The 15,477-nt window shown below is 38.8% G+C and overlaps 1 protein-coding gene across 1 annotated transcript in view; it reads left to right on the top strand.

Moving 5' to 3' along the window:
- The window catches only part of LOC136880991 (transport and Golgi organization protein 1), a 202,580-nt gene that overhangs the window by 152,955 nt on the left and 34,148 nt on the right, over window positions 1–15,477 (top strand). Inside the window, exons 13-15 of the mRNA XM_067153567.2 lie at window positions 7,740–7,836; window positions 11,923–12,052; window positions 14,730–15,230. Coding sequence (XP_067009668.2) covers window positions 7,740–7,836; window positions 11,923–12,052; window positions 14,730–15,230 — 728 coding nt within the window. The remainder of the gene's footprint in view (window positions 1–7,739; window positions 7,837–11,922; window positions 12,053–14,729; window positions 15,231–15,477) is intronic.

Here is a 15,477-nt window from a genome sequence, read left to right as displayed (position 1 = left end):
ACTTGGACATTGATTAGTTGGAAATTTTTATTCCAACATGAATGAACATTTTATCATCATTATCATAATCATCACAAGTGTTTTATTGTCTGTGTCAGTTTATGTAAATCCTTCAGCTGAAGATGTTCCATAATTGGAATGAAACGTGTTCTATTTATATTGTACTCAAGTTTAAGCTGGATTATGTCGTGTAAATATCTAAACTAGCTATAAAAAACTGACAAGTACTGAAAGGTGGGAATCTCCATTTAACATAACCTTAGATGTTCAGAAACCAGGAATTGGGTTGAAAGACCATCCTAGAAGCAGACATCGTGAAATGCTGACCGAAGTTGAAGAAATTGTAAAGACAACAGAAAGTAAAGAGAGTGAATGTAGATAAGTTGACAGAAAGGGAAGTGAGGGTATGTTTCAAGGAATGTTTTGCCCTACGACTTAATGAAAATTGTGAAAGAAACACAAGAGATGAAGAGTGGACAGTCCTGAGGAATTAAATCAGGAGGGTTTCTGATAAAATGACGGGAAGAAAGGCAAGATGAACTAGGAATTGGGTATAACTCAAAAAATACTAGACCCGATTTATGAACTGTGGACAAGAATGCAAAATAAGGTGGGCAAAAAGAAATATAGGTGACCAAAGAATGTAGAAAGTGCAAGGCAGCTAAGGAGGAATTTCTGTAAGAGAAGTTTAAAGTTGTTGAAGTTTGTTGTAGGAAAAGTAGATGCTGTATACAGGACATAATAGGAAGATATGGCCAAACTTCCAGGACACATTCCTCATATGTAGAAGAAGAAAGTATGTTAATGGACAATAGTCCAAAGACTCTTTATTTCCATGTTAGAACTCATTTTCCACACCTCTACATAGCACGTTAATCATGGGAAACACACAGGAACAGAATGTACCAACATCTTATATGAAACACTTTTTTACATGAAATGTTCCAAATGCCCTCCGTTAGCATTGATGCGCTGATGTATCCTGAGAGTATTGCGTATGGTTTTTTGGTTACATCTGGTTAAGTTGTAATTCTTAGGATCACCTCCAGTGTGTTGTGTTACATGTGACTGAAAGTAATGGTGACATGCAACCTATTTCATTGCTTGTGTTGACATGTCGTGGTATGTCTTCGACCTACAGATTTTGTGATGGTAGCCATGGACTGCCATGGAATTTACAAAATGTCTCGGCTCCTGGTTCGTGCCGATCCATGCTCTGTTCATCATGGCCTCTGAAGAGTAGAACTCTGGCCATATCTCCTTCTTTTTCTTCTCCCTTTCTAACCGCAGTTTCTTCCAGTTCTCTGTACAGGGCAGATTGAATTTCCATCTCAGGTCCTCTATTAGAAATGTTTCTCTCGCGAGTTCGTACGCTAGTCTTGACTTGGTGTACTTTGAAATTCCGAGGGCTGCTTTCAAGAATCTGGCTTTCACTTTTTCCATTCGTATTAGGTCTTTATAGCTTAACTTTTCCCATGTTATCTCTATTCCGTATGTTAGAATAGGAACGATTTTGGCTTCAAAGAGGGCTATAGCTGTTTCCAGGGAAAGTTTGCTTAATGGCATGATGTCGTAGATGGCTTTGGTTGCGGCAGCTGCTCGTTGTGTTGTGTGAATTCTGAATGAGTGTGCTGTTGTCTGGACCGTTACGCCCAGATATTTGAAGCTGTTCGTAGTTTGTAGAGGTTCATGTTTGAGGTAAATTTTGTCCCTTGCAGATAGGCGTCCTCCTTTCCTGAAGACCATGTGTACTGTCTTTTCTGCGTTTATTTGCAGTCTGTTGTATTCAGCCCATGTTCCTAGAGCATTTATTCCTTTCTGGAGTTCGTTAGTATCGTGAGAACCCATCACCATGTCGTCTGCGTATATATAAATCTTGAGGGACGGAGCGGAAGTTCTTATTGCTTGGACCACGTCATGTGTGGCTACGTTGAACAGAAGGGGACTAAGGGGGTCTCCTTGTAACACTCCATTTGTCTGTATAATTTCTTGCGAGGTTGTTACGTTGTCTGAAATTATGATGGTGTTTTTACTCAGGATGTTATGTATCAAGACGCTTAGTTCCTTGTTTTGTTCCACCATCTGTTCTAGTTTGGCGCATGTTAAGGTCCTGTTGATATTGTCGAACGCTTTTGTAAAATCGACAAATACTGCGTGGAATTTTCCTTTTGGGAATCTTATATCCTCCTTGATGTCGTCTATGAGGTTTTTGACTGCATGTAGGGTGCTTCGGTTTTTCCTGAATCCAAATTGTTCCTCTGGGATCTTGTTGTCGATTTCCTCTGTTAGTCTTATCTTCACAAGATTCGTCAGAATTTTGAGAAAGTTGTTCTCTAGCGCGATTTCCCGGTACGAGTTTGGGTCAAGTGGCTCTCCTTTTCCCTTGTATATCATTCTAATTTTTGAGGTTTTCCAGCTCACCGGGATTTGTCCTTTATACAGACATAAGTTCATTATGTTCGTGATTGCTGGGATTAAAACTTCCGAGGCTGCTTTGATGTGCTCGTTAAATATCCCATCCGGGCCTGCTGCCTTCTTGTTTTTTAATATATAAGATGTAGTAGATAAAAGTGCTGATTAAAATTTTAAAAAAACCCATCCTTATGCATAAGCAGAACTAAATACGTGAGAAATTGTATGACCTTAGCCTTACAGGTATATGGATCATTATCACTAGAATGATTATTTGAAAATAACTGTGCGTAGGTAAAATATAAGTGTTTCAGAATAAAATACTGAAGATAATGTGAATTGATCAGGTCATACTGATGAAAGAGATGCCGAGTTGTGTAAATGGAAGAGTGTTATTGGAAACAAAATAATCAGAAGAGTTGGGTGTGTGGGATATATAATAATATTGAGACTTGCAAGATTTGCTACTTAGTTTTTTTTTTTTTTTTTTTCTTTTGCAAGCTGCTTAACGTCGCACCGACACAGATAGGTCTTATGGCAACGATGGGATAGGAAAGGGCTAGGAGTGGGAAGGAAGCGTCCGTGGTCTTAATTAAGGTACAGTTTTGGTGAGAAATTGTCCCTGTCATCATCGTCTAATTGCAGATATTAGGATTTAGTCCATTAATCTTGTGGCATCTCATTACAGTCATGGTTCATCTCTTGGCAGATACAGTTTTGGGCACTCTAGGAAATAATCTTTTATCAGTTATTGTGGTCTGCTATTAGCTTGTTATACAGTAGTTAAAACTGAAGATTATAAAACACTGAATATGTACAGTGAAACAGCCATAATAGGTCCAAAAATTTGCTCCTGCTTGTTTCCAGGGTTTATTGTTTTTGTGTACGTGCATAATCACCATTCAGCAAAAATATAAGTGAATGATAGTTCTTGGAGAACTGCCCAACGGGTCGTTTTTGACCCACACGACATACTAATGAAAATTACTGGAGATTCTAAGTAATTTACTCAATTTACAAATCTTTAATCTATGCTACTCAAGTTTTAACTATCAAACAGCAAATTTGGAAATGTTAACGAGCCATGCACATAATTTTACTTCATCTCTTCTCACTTGTGTAGAAAGCACTCCAGAAAGAACTCCAAATCAAGAACAATAGCTGCAATTAAACAAACTCCTATGTAATTATCTGGAAAATCATATTGTGGTTCACCAAAACAATCTGGGTAGAGTTTACAAAGCAGCAGTTTATTATAAGACAGCAAAATTTGATGGGTCAAAAACGATCCACCTGGGCATAAATGGGATAGCAACTCATCAACTGTTTTATTTCTATATTCATAGTATGTCTTAAATTGGTGGTGATAAATGATCGTGACCATGAGAAAAGACAAAATTAGCAAACTATCCATTTAACTTACATAAGACTTAGTTCCATTCATGCTGAATAGCATATCAGGCAACAAGTTTACTCCAGTGAATCCTGTCTGCCGCCATGTTTTCTGCCTCATCCCAGGGGACCTCATCTGTGAAAGCTTCTTCATAAATGTTTGGCATCAGGTGTTGTGTGGCCTTTCTCATACTCGGACAAGTTAATACAGGATCAAATAAATACCTATTATGGTTCAGTTTATCAACACTGACCACTTCCATGTAGGGCTGCTTCGTTTGTAATACGGTTATGATAGCCTGTATTTAGAATTCATCTGAGAGACCATTGATAAAAGACATTGAGTTTGTGAGCTGACTTAGTTGACATATTTAAAGTTTCACATGCATATAGAGCCATCAGCATCATAATAGACACGTAGAGCTGTAATTTTATTGTTGTGGAAAGTGAAGTTGCAGCTCATTTGTAGGTAGACTGCAGAGGATTTTTCAATTTCACTTAAGGACAAAACATAATATCTTAGATAAATTGGGGTGGGGGAGAAGAATGCTTGGAATATACCAAAAAGAGATAGAGTAAATGTCTGCAATACTTATTTTGGAGTATAACCAACAATATCATCTTGGTCAAAGTTGTACAATCTTTGTAAATTTAAAATGTAATATGTTTACAGACTACAGTAATATACTTTGTGTGGTATACTTTGTCCTGTGGCGACCCATAAATTGGAAAGTATGAATAGGGCAGCGGGTAAGCTACTACAACCAGCATAGTGAAAGAATTATTGTTGTCAAGATAGACACCAAACCAATGCCCACCACAATAGTGCAGGTCTATATGCTTACTACCTCAGCGGATGATGAGGAAATCGAAAAACACATGAAGAGATAGAAGATAGAAGATTTAATACAGCATGTAAAAGGTGACGAGGACCTAATTGTGATGGGAGACTGCAATGCAGTGGTAGGCCGAGGAAGAGAAGGTAATACAGTGGGAGAATTCAGATTGGGACAAAGGAACGAAAGAGGAAGTCGGCTGGTTGAATTCTGCACTGATCATAATTTAGTCCTTGCCAATACTTGGTTCAAACACCACAAAAGACGTCTGTATACGTGGACGAGACCTGGAGACATTGGAAGGTATCAAATAGACTTCATTATGATTAGGCAGAGATTCAGAAACCAGGTGTTGGATTGCAAAACTTTTCCAGGAGCAGACGTGGACTCTGACCACAACTTCTTGGTCATGAAATGCCATCTGAAGCTGAAGAAATTGAAGAAAGGAAAGAATGCAAAAAGATGGGATCTAGACAAGTTGAAAGAAAAGAGTGTGAGGAATTGTTTCAAGGAACATGTTGCACAAGGACTAAATGAAAAGGCTGAAGGAAACACAATAGAGAAAGAGTGGATAGTCATGAAAAATGAATTCAGCAGGGCTGCTGAAGAAATGTCAGGAAGGAAGAAAAGATCAACTAAGAATCGGTGGATAACTCAGGAGATATTAGACCTGATTGATGAACGACGAAAATACAAGAATGCTAGAAATGAAGAGGGCAGAAAAGAATACAGGCAGTCAAAGAATGAAGTGGATAGAAAGTGCAAGGTAGCTAAGGAAGACTGGCTGAAGGAGAAGTGCAAGGATGTCGAAGGTTGTATGGTCTTAGGAAAGGTAGATGCTGCATACAGGAAAATCAAAGAAACCTTTGGAGAAAGAAAATCTAGGTGTATGAATATTAAGAGCACAGATGGAAAGCCACTTTTAGGGAAAGAAGACAAAGCAGAAAGATGGCAGGAACATATCAAACAGTTGTATCAAGGTGAAGATGTAGATAATTTGGTTCTGGAACAAGAAGAGGCCATTGATGCTGATGAAATGGGAGACCCAATTTTGAGGTCAGAGTTTGACAGAGTTGTGAGCGACCTAAATAGGAACAAGGCATCTGGAATTGATGGCATTCCCTCTGAATTACTGACTGCCTTAGGAGAAACCAGCATGGCAAGGTTATTCCATTTAGTGTGTAAGATGTATGAGACAGGAAAAGTCCCATCCAATTTTCGGCAGAATGTTGTTATACTTATTCCCAAGAAAGCTGGTGCTGACAGGTGTGAAAACTATTGTACCATTAGTTTAGTATCTCATGCCTGCAAATTTTTAACACATATTGTTTACAGAAGAATGGAAAAACAAGTTGAAGCTGAGTTGGGAGAAGATCAATTTGGCTTCAGAAGAAATGTAGGAACACGTGAAGCAATCCTGACTTTACGTCTGATCTTAGAGGATTGAATCAAGAAGGACAAGCCCACGTACATGGAATTCGTAGATCTAGAAAAGGCATTCGATAATGTTGATTGGACCAAGCTATTTAAGATTCTGAAGGTGATTGGGATCAGATACCGAGAGAGAAGAATTATGTACAATCTGTATAAAAATCAGTCTGCAGTGATAAGAATCGAGGGCTTTGAAAAAGAAGCAGCAATCCAGAAAGGAGTGAGGCAAGGCTGCTGTTTGTCCCCCTCCTTTTCAATGTTTACATAAAACAGGCAGTACAGGAAATCAAAGAGGAATTTGGAAAGGGAATCACAATCCAAGGAGAGGAAATCAAAACCTTGAGATTTGCCGATGATATTGTTATTTTATCTGAGACTGCAGAAGATCCCGAGAAGCTGCTGAATGATATGAACGAAGTCTTGGGTAAGGAGTACAAGATGAAAATAAATAAGTCCAAAACAAAAGTAATGGAGTGCAGTCGAACGAAGGCAGATGATGCAGGAAATATTAAATTAGGAAATGAAATCTTAAAGGAAGTAGATGAATATTATTACTTGGGTATTAAAATAACGAATGATGGCAGAAATAAGGAGGACATAAAATGCAGATTAGCACAAGCAAGGAAGAGCTTTCTTAAGAAAAGAAATTTGCTCACTTCAATCAAACATTGATATAGGAATGAGAAAGATGTTTTTGAAGACATTCATGTGGAGCATGGGATTGTATGGAAGTGAAACATAGATGATAACTAGCTCAGAAAGAAAGAGAATAGAAGCTTTTGAAATGTGGTGTTACAGAAGAATGCTGAAGGTGAGACGGATAGATCGAATCATAAATGAAGAGATACTGAATTGAATTGGTGAGAGGAGATCGATTTGGCTAAATTTGACAAGAAGAAGAGATAGAATGATAGGACACATCTTAAGACACCCAGGACTTGTCCAGTTGGTTTTTGAAGAAAGTGTAGTTGGTAAGAACGGTAGGGGTAGACCAAGGTATGAATATGACAAGCAGATTAGAGCAGGTGTAGGATGCAGTAGTTACGTAGAAATGAAAATATTAGCACAGGGTAGGGTGGCATGGAGATCTGCATCAAACCAGTCTATGGACTGATGACTCAAACAACAACAATGAATAAATAAATAAATAAATAAATAAATAAATAAATATATATATAAATAAAATTGGGTATGAACATATTGAAGGTTGAACAAAACCAGTCTGTGTAGTCTGGAGTATATGTACAACTTTCCTTCACTGCCATCAACAATAAGAGATCCCAAAAGTACTGGATTATGGCAGTATCTTACTGCCTGGACTATTCTGTCAATCTTTGTACTGATGATTCAAACAACATAGTACAGAATTGCTCAGATGTGTTCAAGGTGTGCCCTACATTAAACATAAGTAACAATTTTGGTGTTATAACGTTTAAATGAAGTCTTATTTAGCTTCCAGTATGATTCATGAAAGTATGTAAAGGTTGTTGCTTGTACATCAGGTTCGAAAGAGTAGTAATAGTACTGTGTCCTCTCACCTTCTGATGCAGTAAGCTTCAATTCCGTAGTTTTTAGAAACCTGTATTATCTTTGTGAACTTATCACAGTAGACATCCATTTAGGCAGCAGTTCATTTGGGTCCTTTTAAACTTGTCAACTTATTTGTAGGTCGCAGAATGAGACATTGAAGAAGGAGATCCTTGATCAAGAAAGAGGATTGAAGGCACAGATTGCTACACTTGAAAGGAAAGTTCATGAGAACTGGGTAAGCAAGTCTTGTTTTTTTCTATTGATCATTGTAGAAATATTCGCCATGCATACTGCCTCACCATCGCTATGTTTTGTTGTATGACTTGCTTCAATAATATACTCTGGATAATAAAGAAGTGAATGCATGGAAATTGATCCCTGAAATCACCTTGTTTCTACATTTGAGTGCTTTTTGTGTGCAGTATGCTTTCTTACACAGCAATTTATTAAAATCGTGTGTATAAAATAATTCATCATAAACTTGATCAAAAATTTCAGATGTCTTTCAGGTCTTTATGCATTTCAACTTAGATAAACCATTTTTAACCCACTCATACTGGGTTGACACAAAACAAACATTTAATCCTTAAATTTTATGGATTATTGGATTACAGATGAGAGATTTATAACACCAATATTCATATTCACCTTATCCATAAAATTTCAAATTTCACATGGTCTACCAAATCACAACGAAGCTCTTTTTTCTGTCATTCAGTTGGGAGTGCATGCAAAGCAATGTATATATCTCTCATACCCATGTACCCTTGACAGGGTGTGGTGACGTGTCCTGTAGCTACAGAGATTTTGCCATGCTCTCCGATCCTGTATAGATGAGTCATTTGATGTAGAGACCTCTCAACCAACTCCTTAATCTGGTAAAACCACCTAGTTGGAGCTATTCTTCGGGACCTTGTTTGTTGTATCTTGGTCTCCATGATCAGCTTCTCCATAGCTCCAGTCCTCCTTGAAAAGTGACCCAAGTATCTTAGATAGGCTTGGCTAATCTTCTTGATGAGCCTGTCCTTGACCTACAGCTCTTCTAGAACAGAAATGCTCATCTTGTGCTTGGTTCAAGTTACTCATAGGACTGGATGGCTAAACGGTTAGTATGCTGCTCTTTGGTCACAGGGGTCCCGGGTTCGATTCCCGGCAGGGTCAGGAAGTTAATTAAATTATTTTTTAATCACCTATTCAATACATTAAATTTTTTATACAATTAGGAATTAGTATCAGTGACACAGAACACTTCACGACTCACCGAAGAATGTCGGATTGAAGATCAGGTATACGTACAAGATGTAAATTCAGAAAAACACTTCTTGCAATGTGGGTAGTGGTTTTGTTTTCTGCATCTGGATCCCATTCTTATGTTAGCCACCATCCTAAGTACCTGACATATTATGATACCTATGCAATGGTGTTTTTGTTCAGGGTGATTACAGCCTTGGTGATTTTCTGCTTGGTGATTGCCATGGATTTTCTTTTCTGAATGTTCAAGTTAAGGCAGAAGATCTTAATACATGTTATACTTCATTTATATTTATCACTTGCAGGGTCAGGAATTTTAACCATCATTGGTGAATTCCGCTGGCACGGTGGCTATGTGCATGTGTCATCATCATAATTTCATCGTTATCACGACGTGCAGGTCACCGACAGGCGTCAAATAGAAAGACCTGCACCTGGCGAGCTGAACATGTCCTCAGGCACTCCTGGCACTAAAAGCTGAATGCCACTTCATCTCTATTGTTTCAATCTTCTTGGTGACAATAGAAGTCTTAGATCTTTTCTTTCTAGGAGTAGATAGCAGAGGCTCATGCATTTAGCATCAAATAAAAAACCACTAAAGTAACATTAACAAAACATGGGTTCAACACTGTTGCATGTAACACTGCTGGAGTTATTATTTATTTAGTGTATGGTTAGGGAATTACGTATCCTATATATCAAATATTGTTGTCTAGCCATATCCTCCTGTTATGGTTACAGAGTAGACCACAGCCGGCGACTTAGTCGCTAGGCAGTGGGAAATAACCTGTCATCGTACAGGGGCAATGATCCATTGTAGGAAGGTAATGAGCCGTTATTAGAGTAAATGCTACTGGAACTCAACATCGTGGAAGGTAGCAGCACCCATCATTACTGGCATGAAGCTGAAGAGGACTGACATTGGCAAGGCTGGTGAGTAGATGGTAGTGGGCATGGACAGGAATGGCTGCTACACTGTGAAGTCAGGCAGGCAGGGGCAAACCCACATGATCATATCATTCCTGGGTGTGCATGTCATAAAAGGAAGAAATAATATGAAGTTATAAAGCACTAAAATTCTAAGTCGAGGTCAGTGACACCATCGCCTAACTTATTGTTGTCTATCAGATTATATACGATCTATCAGCATAAAGCAGTATCAGTAACACAGAACACTTCACGACTCACTGAAGAATTTCAGATTGAAGATCATGTTTTTGTATAAGATGTTGTAAATTCAGAAAAACACTTCTTGCAATGCAGGTAGCAGTTTTGATTTCTGCATCTGATCCCATTCTTATGTTAGCTACCATCCTAAGTACCTGACATATGACACGTTTGCAATGGTGTTTTAGTTCAGGGTGATTACAGCCTTAGTGATTTTCTGCTTGGTGTTTGCCATGGATTTTGTTTTCTGAATGTTCATGTTAAGGCAGAAGATCTTAGTACAGTAAAACCTTGTTAATTTGAAGTCATTGGGATGCAAAAATCGGACTTCGAATTACGTGATTTCGAATTAACCGCGAACACGTACTTCGGAAATGCCAACCCTCGCGGTGTCACAATATATTCTAAGACCCGTTACTGCATGCAATTAACCTTGATTCACAGTTTAAAGCTCTCAAATGTCATGGAAAAAACTGTTTCCAAAATGTATCCAACACGGTGCATTTACAGTATTCAAATGATGCACTTGGATAACTCACCGGCCAACATAACCTCACACAATGAAATTAAAAGAAAGAAAACGTGATTCAAAGACGAGGAGAAATCTATACTGGCTCCCCTGTGCAAGTGCTTTATTCATTGGATTACTGTACTGTATGCATTTTAGATGCCTTGTGCTTGCGCGGAATGTACCCAATGCCCTTAAAACATCGCAGCTTATCAAACTTTCCTATGACGAGGGGAGAAAGTCTCTCGCTTCCGTCCACATTACAACAACAGTACAGTGACTATACTTGTACGATTTCCTGCCACGGCACTTCTAAGACCCATTAATGCATGCAATCACCTTGATTCTCAGTTTAAACTTTTCAAATGCCATGGAAAACACTGTTACGGAAATTTATCCAACAAGGTGCATTTACATTATTCAAATAATGCTCTTGTATAAAACAATGACAAACATAACCTCACGCAACGAAAGAAAGAAAAACACGATTCAAAGACGAGGAAAAATTATGCTAGCTCCCCTGTGCAAATGCTTTATCTTTTGGATTACTGTACTGTCTGCATTTTTAGATGCCTTGTACTGGTATGGAAAGTGCCCGATGCCCTTAAAACATCGTGGCTTTTCGAACTTTCCTCTGACAGGGGAAGGAAATCTCTTGCTTCTGTGTGCATTGTGCACTGCATAGCAACACAGTACATTTCCCAGCTGGCAGTTCTCTCCTTTAAAACCACAAGTCTGTTTGGCCTCAGCATTTAAAAACATAAAACAAAACAAAAAAAAAAAATGCAGTTTTATCGGCATTGACAATATTGTTTGGTATGTACGAATCGATACCACGCTTTTTCGCCAACCATCGGTATCGCCGGTGTTCGCGGATTCTACCTTTCTGCACACTGCCTGCTACATGATATTGTGGCGTTCCTAAAAATGCCGAATACAAAATAATATTACGATTCCGCTCGAACACAGCAGATATGAAGCACACTGTAGACATGCTGACGTAGGTGAAAGTGCGCAAAGTTACCCCTTCACGTTCCGGAAGACGCATTCTTTTATGACGCGGAGAAATTTTGAATTTAAATTACTCTGTAAAATACTATTTCTTTTCAAAATATAAAGGCACTTTCGAATTAAAAATCTGAATTTCGGTAACGGGACCGACATTGTTCTTCAAATTACGAATTATCCGTATTTCGAATTAAACGATTTAAATAACATGCAAAACCATACCTCATGTTTCTGGGAACGAGAGCGGCTTCGAATTAGGCGAGATTTTGAATTAACCAATTTTGAATTATCGAGGTTCTACTGTACATGTTATACTTTATACTTCAGGGTATACGTGATATTCTATTTTTGTGCTTTCACTGGATAAAATGTGTTATTTTTATGCAGGTAGTGGCCAGGCAAGCTGAGAGAAAGCTAGAAGAAACCAAGCAAGAGAATGGGCAGCTGCGCAACCGACTCACGTTAGTGGAGCGCAACATTCTAAACACGTCCGAGACTCCACCAAAACTCAATGAACGTGAGTAGTATTTTATATTTCCCTCATCCATGGAAGTATTCTGAGTAGAGGTGGGCACAAAGAACAGAACAATAATAATTTACTGAATCGCTCATCTTAAGACTATATTATTATTATTGGCCACATTGGACTACTTGAGTCATTCCATGTTCACTTTCTCTTTGAAACTTGTACTGTTTGGGTTTTGTAATCTGTCCAGTATTTTTTCATTTGTTCTGATTGCGATTTTCTCAGTTAGTCTGAAATCATTATAGCCCTTCTTCTTCTGCTTCTGCACGAATGGGTCATTTAGGACCATGTAGAATCAACATTTGTTGAGCTTTCCTCTTTACCCAGTAGTTCTTCATTTTCATCGATTATTGTAATTTCTGTTCCTCCGACCAAGTACGTTGTTGTGTTGGTTTCTTCTCGTCTTCCTCAAATCCCCTTGTGTGAATAATTTTCCTGATTACATTTCCATCCTGTCCAACATGTTCTGTTGCTTTGAGATCTTGTTGATTTTGTTTATCCATTGTCCTCTTATCTTCTTTCCAAGATTTCTCATCACTAGTTGTCATAAAATCTGGTTTCCTGGCAGTTGTTAAATGTGAAAGAGACATGTGACTCTTTTCTTCTTCATTGTGCTGGTGATTAAGTCAGTCTCTCTATAGACAGTTTCATTAAGAAGGATTCTCCAGACTCCTGTATTATTAAGAAACCATTGTGACATAATGTTCCCTAGGGTGATGATATGTCCTGTTGCTCTTCTTCAAGAGTTCTTTTAGTGGTTGGTTAAAAGAACATAATTTCACCTTTGAATGTTTTTTTCCTCCCTCTAATGTACCTGACATGGGTATTAACTCTCTCCAAGGTAGGTATTTATTGTATGAGAAAGATATCTTACCACTTAGTGCTAATCTCTTTGCAATAGGAGCTCTTTTGCACTCGGTTATATTCTGCAATTGTTTGCTGAGGCACTGTATTCGTTCTCTTCTGGTGCCATCTCCACACAGAAGGTTGGTGATAATTGTGGAGTAATTTTGTGTTTTCCATATCAGAGTTGCTGTGTCGCAGATGTCAAACTGCTGGTGGAGATTTCACGCCCAGGATAATCTTGTCCACCCATGTCTATGTTTTCAATTTATCTAGCCTTCTGTAATCTAACTCAGGAGTAATGGCATGATCATTTGGAACCAGTTCAAAAATTTCTTCTTCTTCTTCTTAGCATTTTCCCATCAAGATGTGGGGTCCGCCATAATTATACATCGGGTCTTCCACTTCATCCAGTCAAAGGCAGCATGTCGTATTCCTGCATGCCACATATCCTCATGGATACAGTTCATCATTTTCTTCGCCTTCCTCGTAGTCTCTGTACATCAGGGTTAAGTGCAAAAGTTTGCTGCACAATGGATGTTGGATCAGCTCTGACCTCGAGCCCATACTAGCGGAGCCTTGTCGCTCGCTTCTTGTGCTGTGCTGTATAGGGGTGACTTTGAAAGAGGCCCGGATGGCCTCATTCCTGATGTGATCAAGCCGCATGATTACCAGTGACCATCTTAGCATCTTCATTTCCATGGTATGAAGCACCTGCTCGTGTCTAGTAGTCGAAGGCAAACACTCTGCCCCCCATGGAGAGCTACTGGATGGACAGTCATGCCATATGTTTTTGACTTCAGATGCAGACATATCAATTAAACACCTTTGAAATGATGCCACATATAGATTATCACTTTTTACCCTAAGACAAACTACTGATCGATGTTTTTTGCGTAAATTATCTGCTTCTTTCTTTTGTCAGGCTTATGCAAAAGAAACTACTATGTCTAAATACATTTCCAGAATTAGTCATCTACAGAATTTTTGAAGGTTGTTTGCAGATATCAGCTTGTCACTAGGTCCAAACTATGATCAATACATATGGATTTCCTTGTTGACTTCAGTACACAATGTTGAGCTGGTGGAGATATATAGCAACTGCGTTTTGGAAACTCAAGGCTCGCTGATAATTCATGGGTACTGTCTCACTTTTCTTTGGGCACAGTGAGCAGAACTTCATTTTCTGTTACTGAAGGTTATCATGAACAAGGTTGTCTTTAAGGCTAGTATTTCCACCATTGAATTGATACAATTCTTATATTATTCACCCTTTCATCTTCCTCCTCACTTAATTGTTGACTCCTGACTTCATTCTCAACTTTTTCTTCTTCTAAATAATCTATGAAAAACCCAAATTCCTATGTTATCATTGTTCTTTCCTAATGCTGTTTTGGAATTTGTATACTGTATGTATAGTTTTTGTAATTGTATATTTACCTCAAAATATTCTTCAAAATTGTACCAACAACAAATATAAAATATTTATTTTCTAGCTTGTCAAAGAGAAATGAATAGAACATGTATAAAATAATACTTTTCAGTCAACATAGTACAGATTGATGGGAAGTCTTTTCAATAACATGATTGCCGAAAATGTTAATATTTGCCCATAGTATTTCAGGAAAACTGTTTCAGCTTATCTTGTTATCCATTTAATTGATGGCAGTGTGTTTTGAAAAAAGGGACTGGCATTCAGTGTCATGGAGAAGTTAATTTGATTGAAATTTAGCAACAGTGAGTGTTTAAAAAAATAATTTATATCAGACTGTGATAACCTGACTGGTTTTTCTCATTTTATTTGTTGCTTGTGCTGTTTGAACAGGCCACCCTATAGAGAGCAATGGCGAGCACCCTACCTCACCCTTACCTTTGGGTCTTGCTGACCTCCAAGATTTGCCTGGCTCACCGCTTCATTATGGTCACCCTGCATCACCTCCGCTGCTGCCTCCACCAGGACAGCCCATGCCTCCACCACCTGTCCCATTCCCACCAGGCTTGTTCATGCCACCTCCTCCACATGGTCTCCCTTTTATGCCTCCCCTGCCACCTGGTGATCGACGACCTCCTCCCTTAGGGCGAATGTCTTCTCCACCACCCTCACCTTATGACCGCACGCCGCCACCTTCGCCTCCTGGACGTCCTTACCGCTCACCACCACCACGGTACGATGATTCGCCTGATCGGTATCGTCATCGGACGACACCACCACGTCGAACGCCTCCACCCCCTTACCCGCCATACCCAGGAGTGTGGGATGATCACCATGGACCCCCAAGATCCGGCTTCAGGCCCCTGCGTAGAGAAAGTCCTCGTGAGCCGAAAGGTTTGATTTATATTTTAATTAAATTGCATGTTGCATGATTTTGTTTCATCTTCTTGTGTGTTTTTGATTGTGCTGCCTGCAAAAGGAAGGAAGAAATTCTCCAAAATTCGTCAGTTTTGGAGTACAATGGAAGGAGGAAAAGAATGATTTTCAGTTACTCCACGTAAGTGTATGTAATTTCTGTGCATTTAACCTTGCTTGTTATTCTTCATTTTCTCATATCCAGAATTGCAGAGCCCATGAAAAC

The sequence above is a fragment of the Anabrus simplex genome, chromosome 9 (assembly GCF_040414725.1).
Source record: "Anabrus simplex isolate iqAnaSimp1 chromosome 9, ASM4041472v1, whole genome shotgun sequence".
Lineage (NCBI taxonomy): Eukaryota > Metazoa > Arthropoda > Insecta > Orthoptera > Tettigoniidae > Anabrus > Anabrus simplex.
Note: the sequence above shows the minus strand (reverse complement) of the source record. Positions and strands in the feature narration are given on the sequence as shown.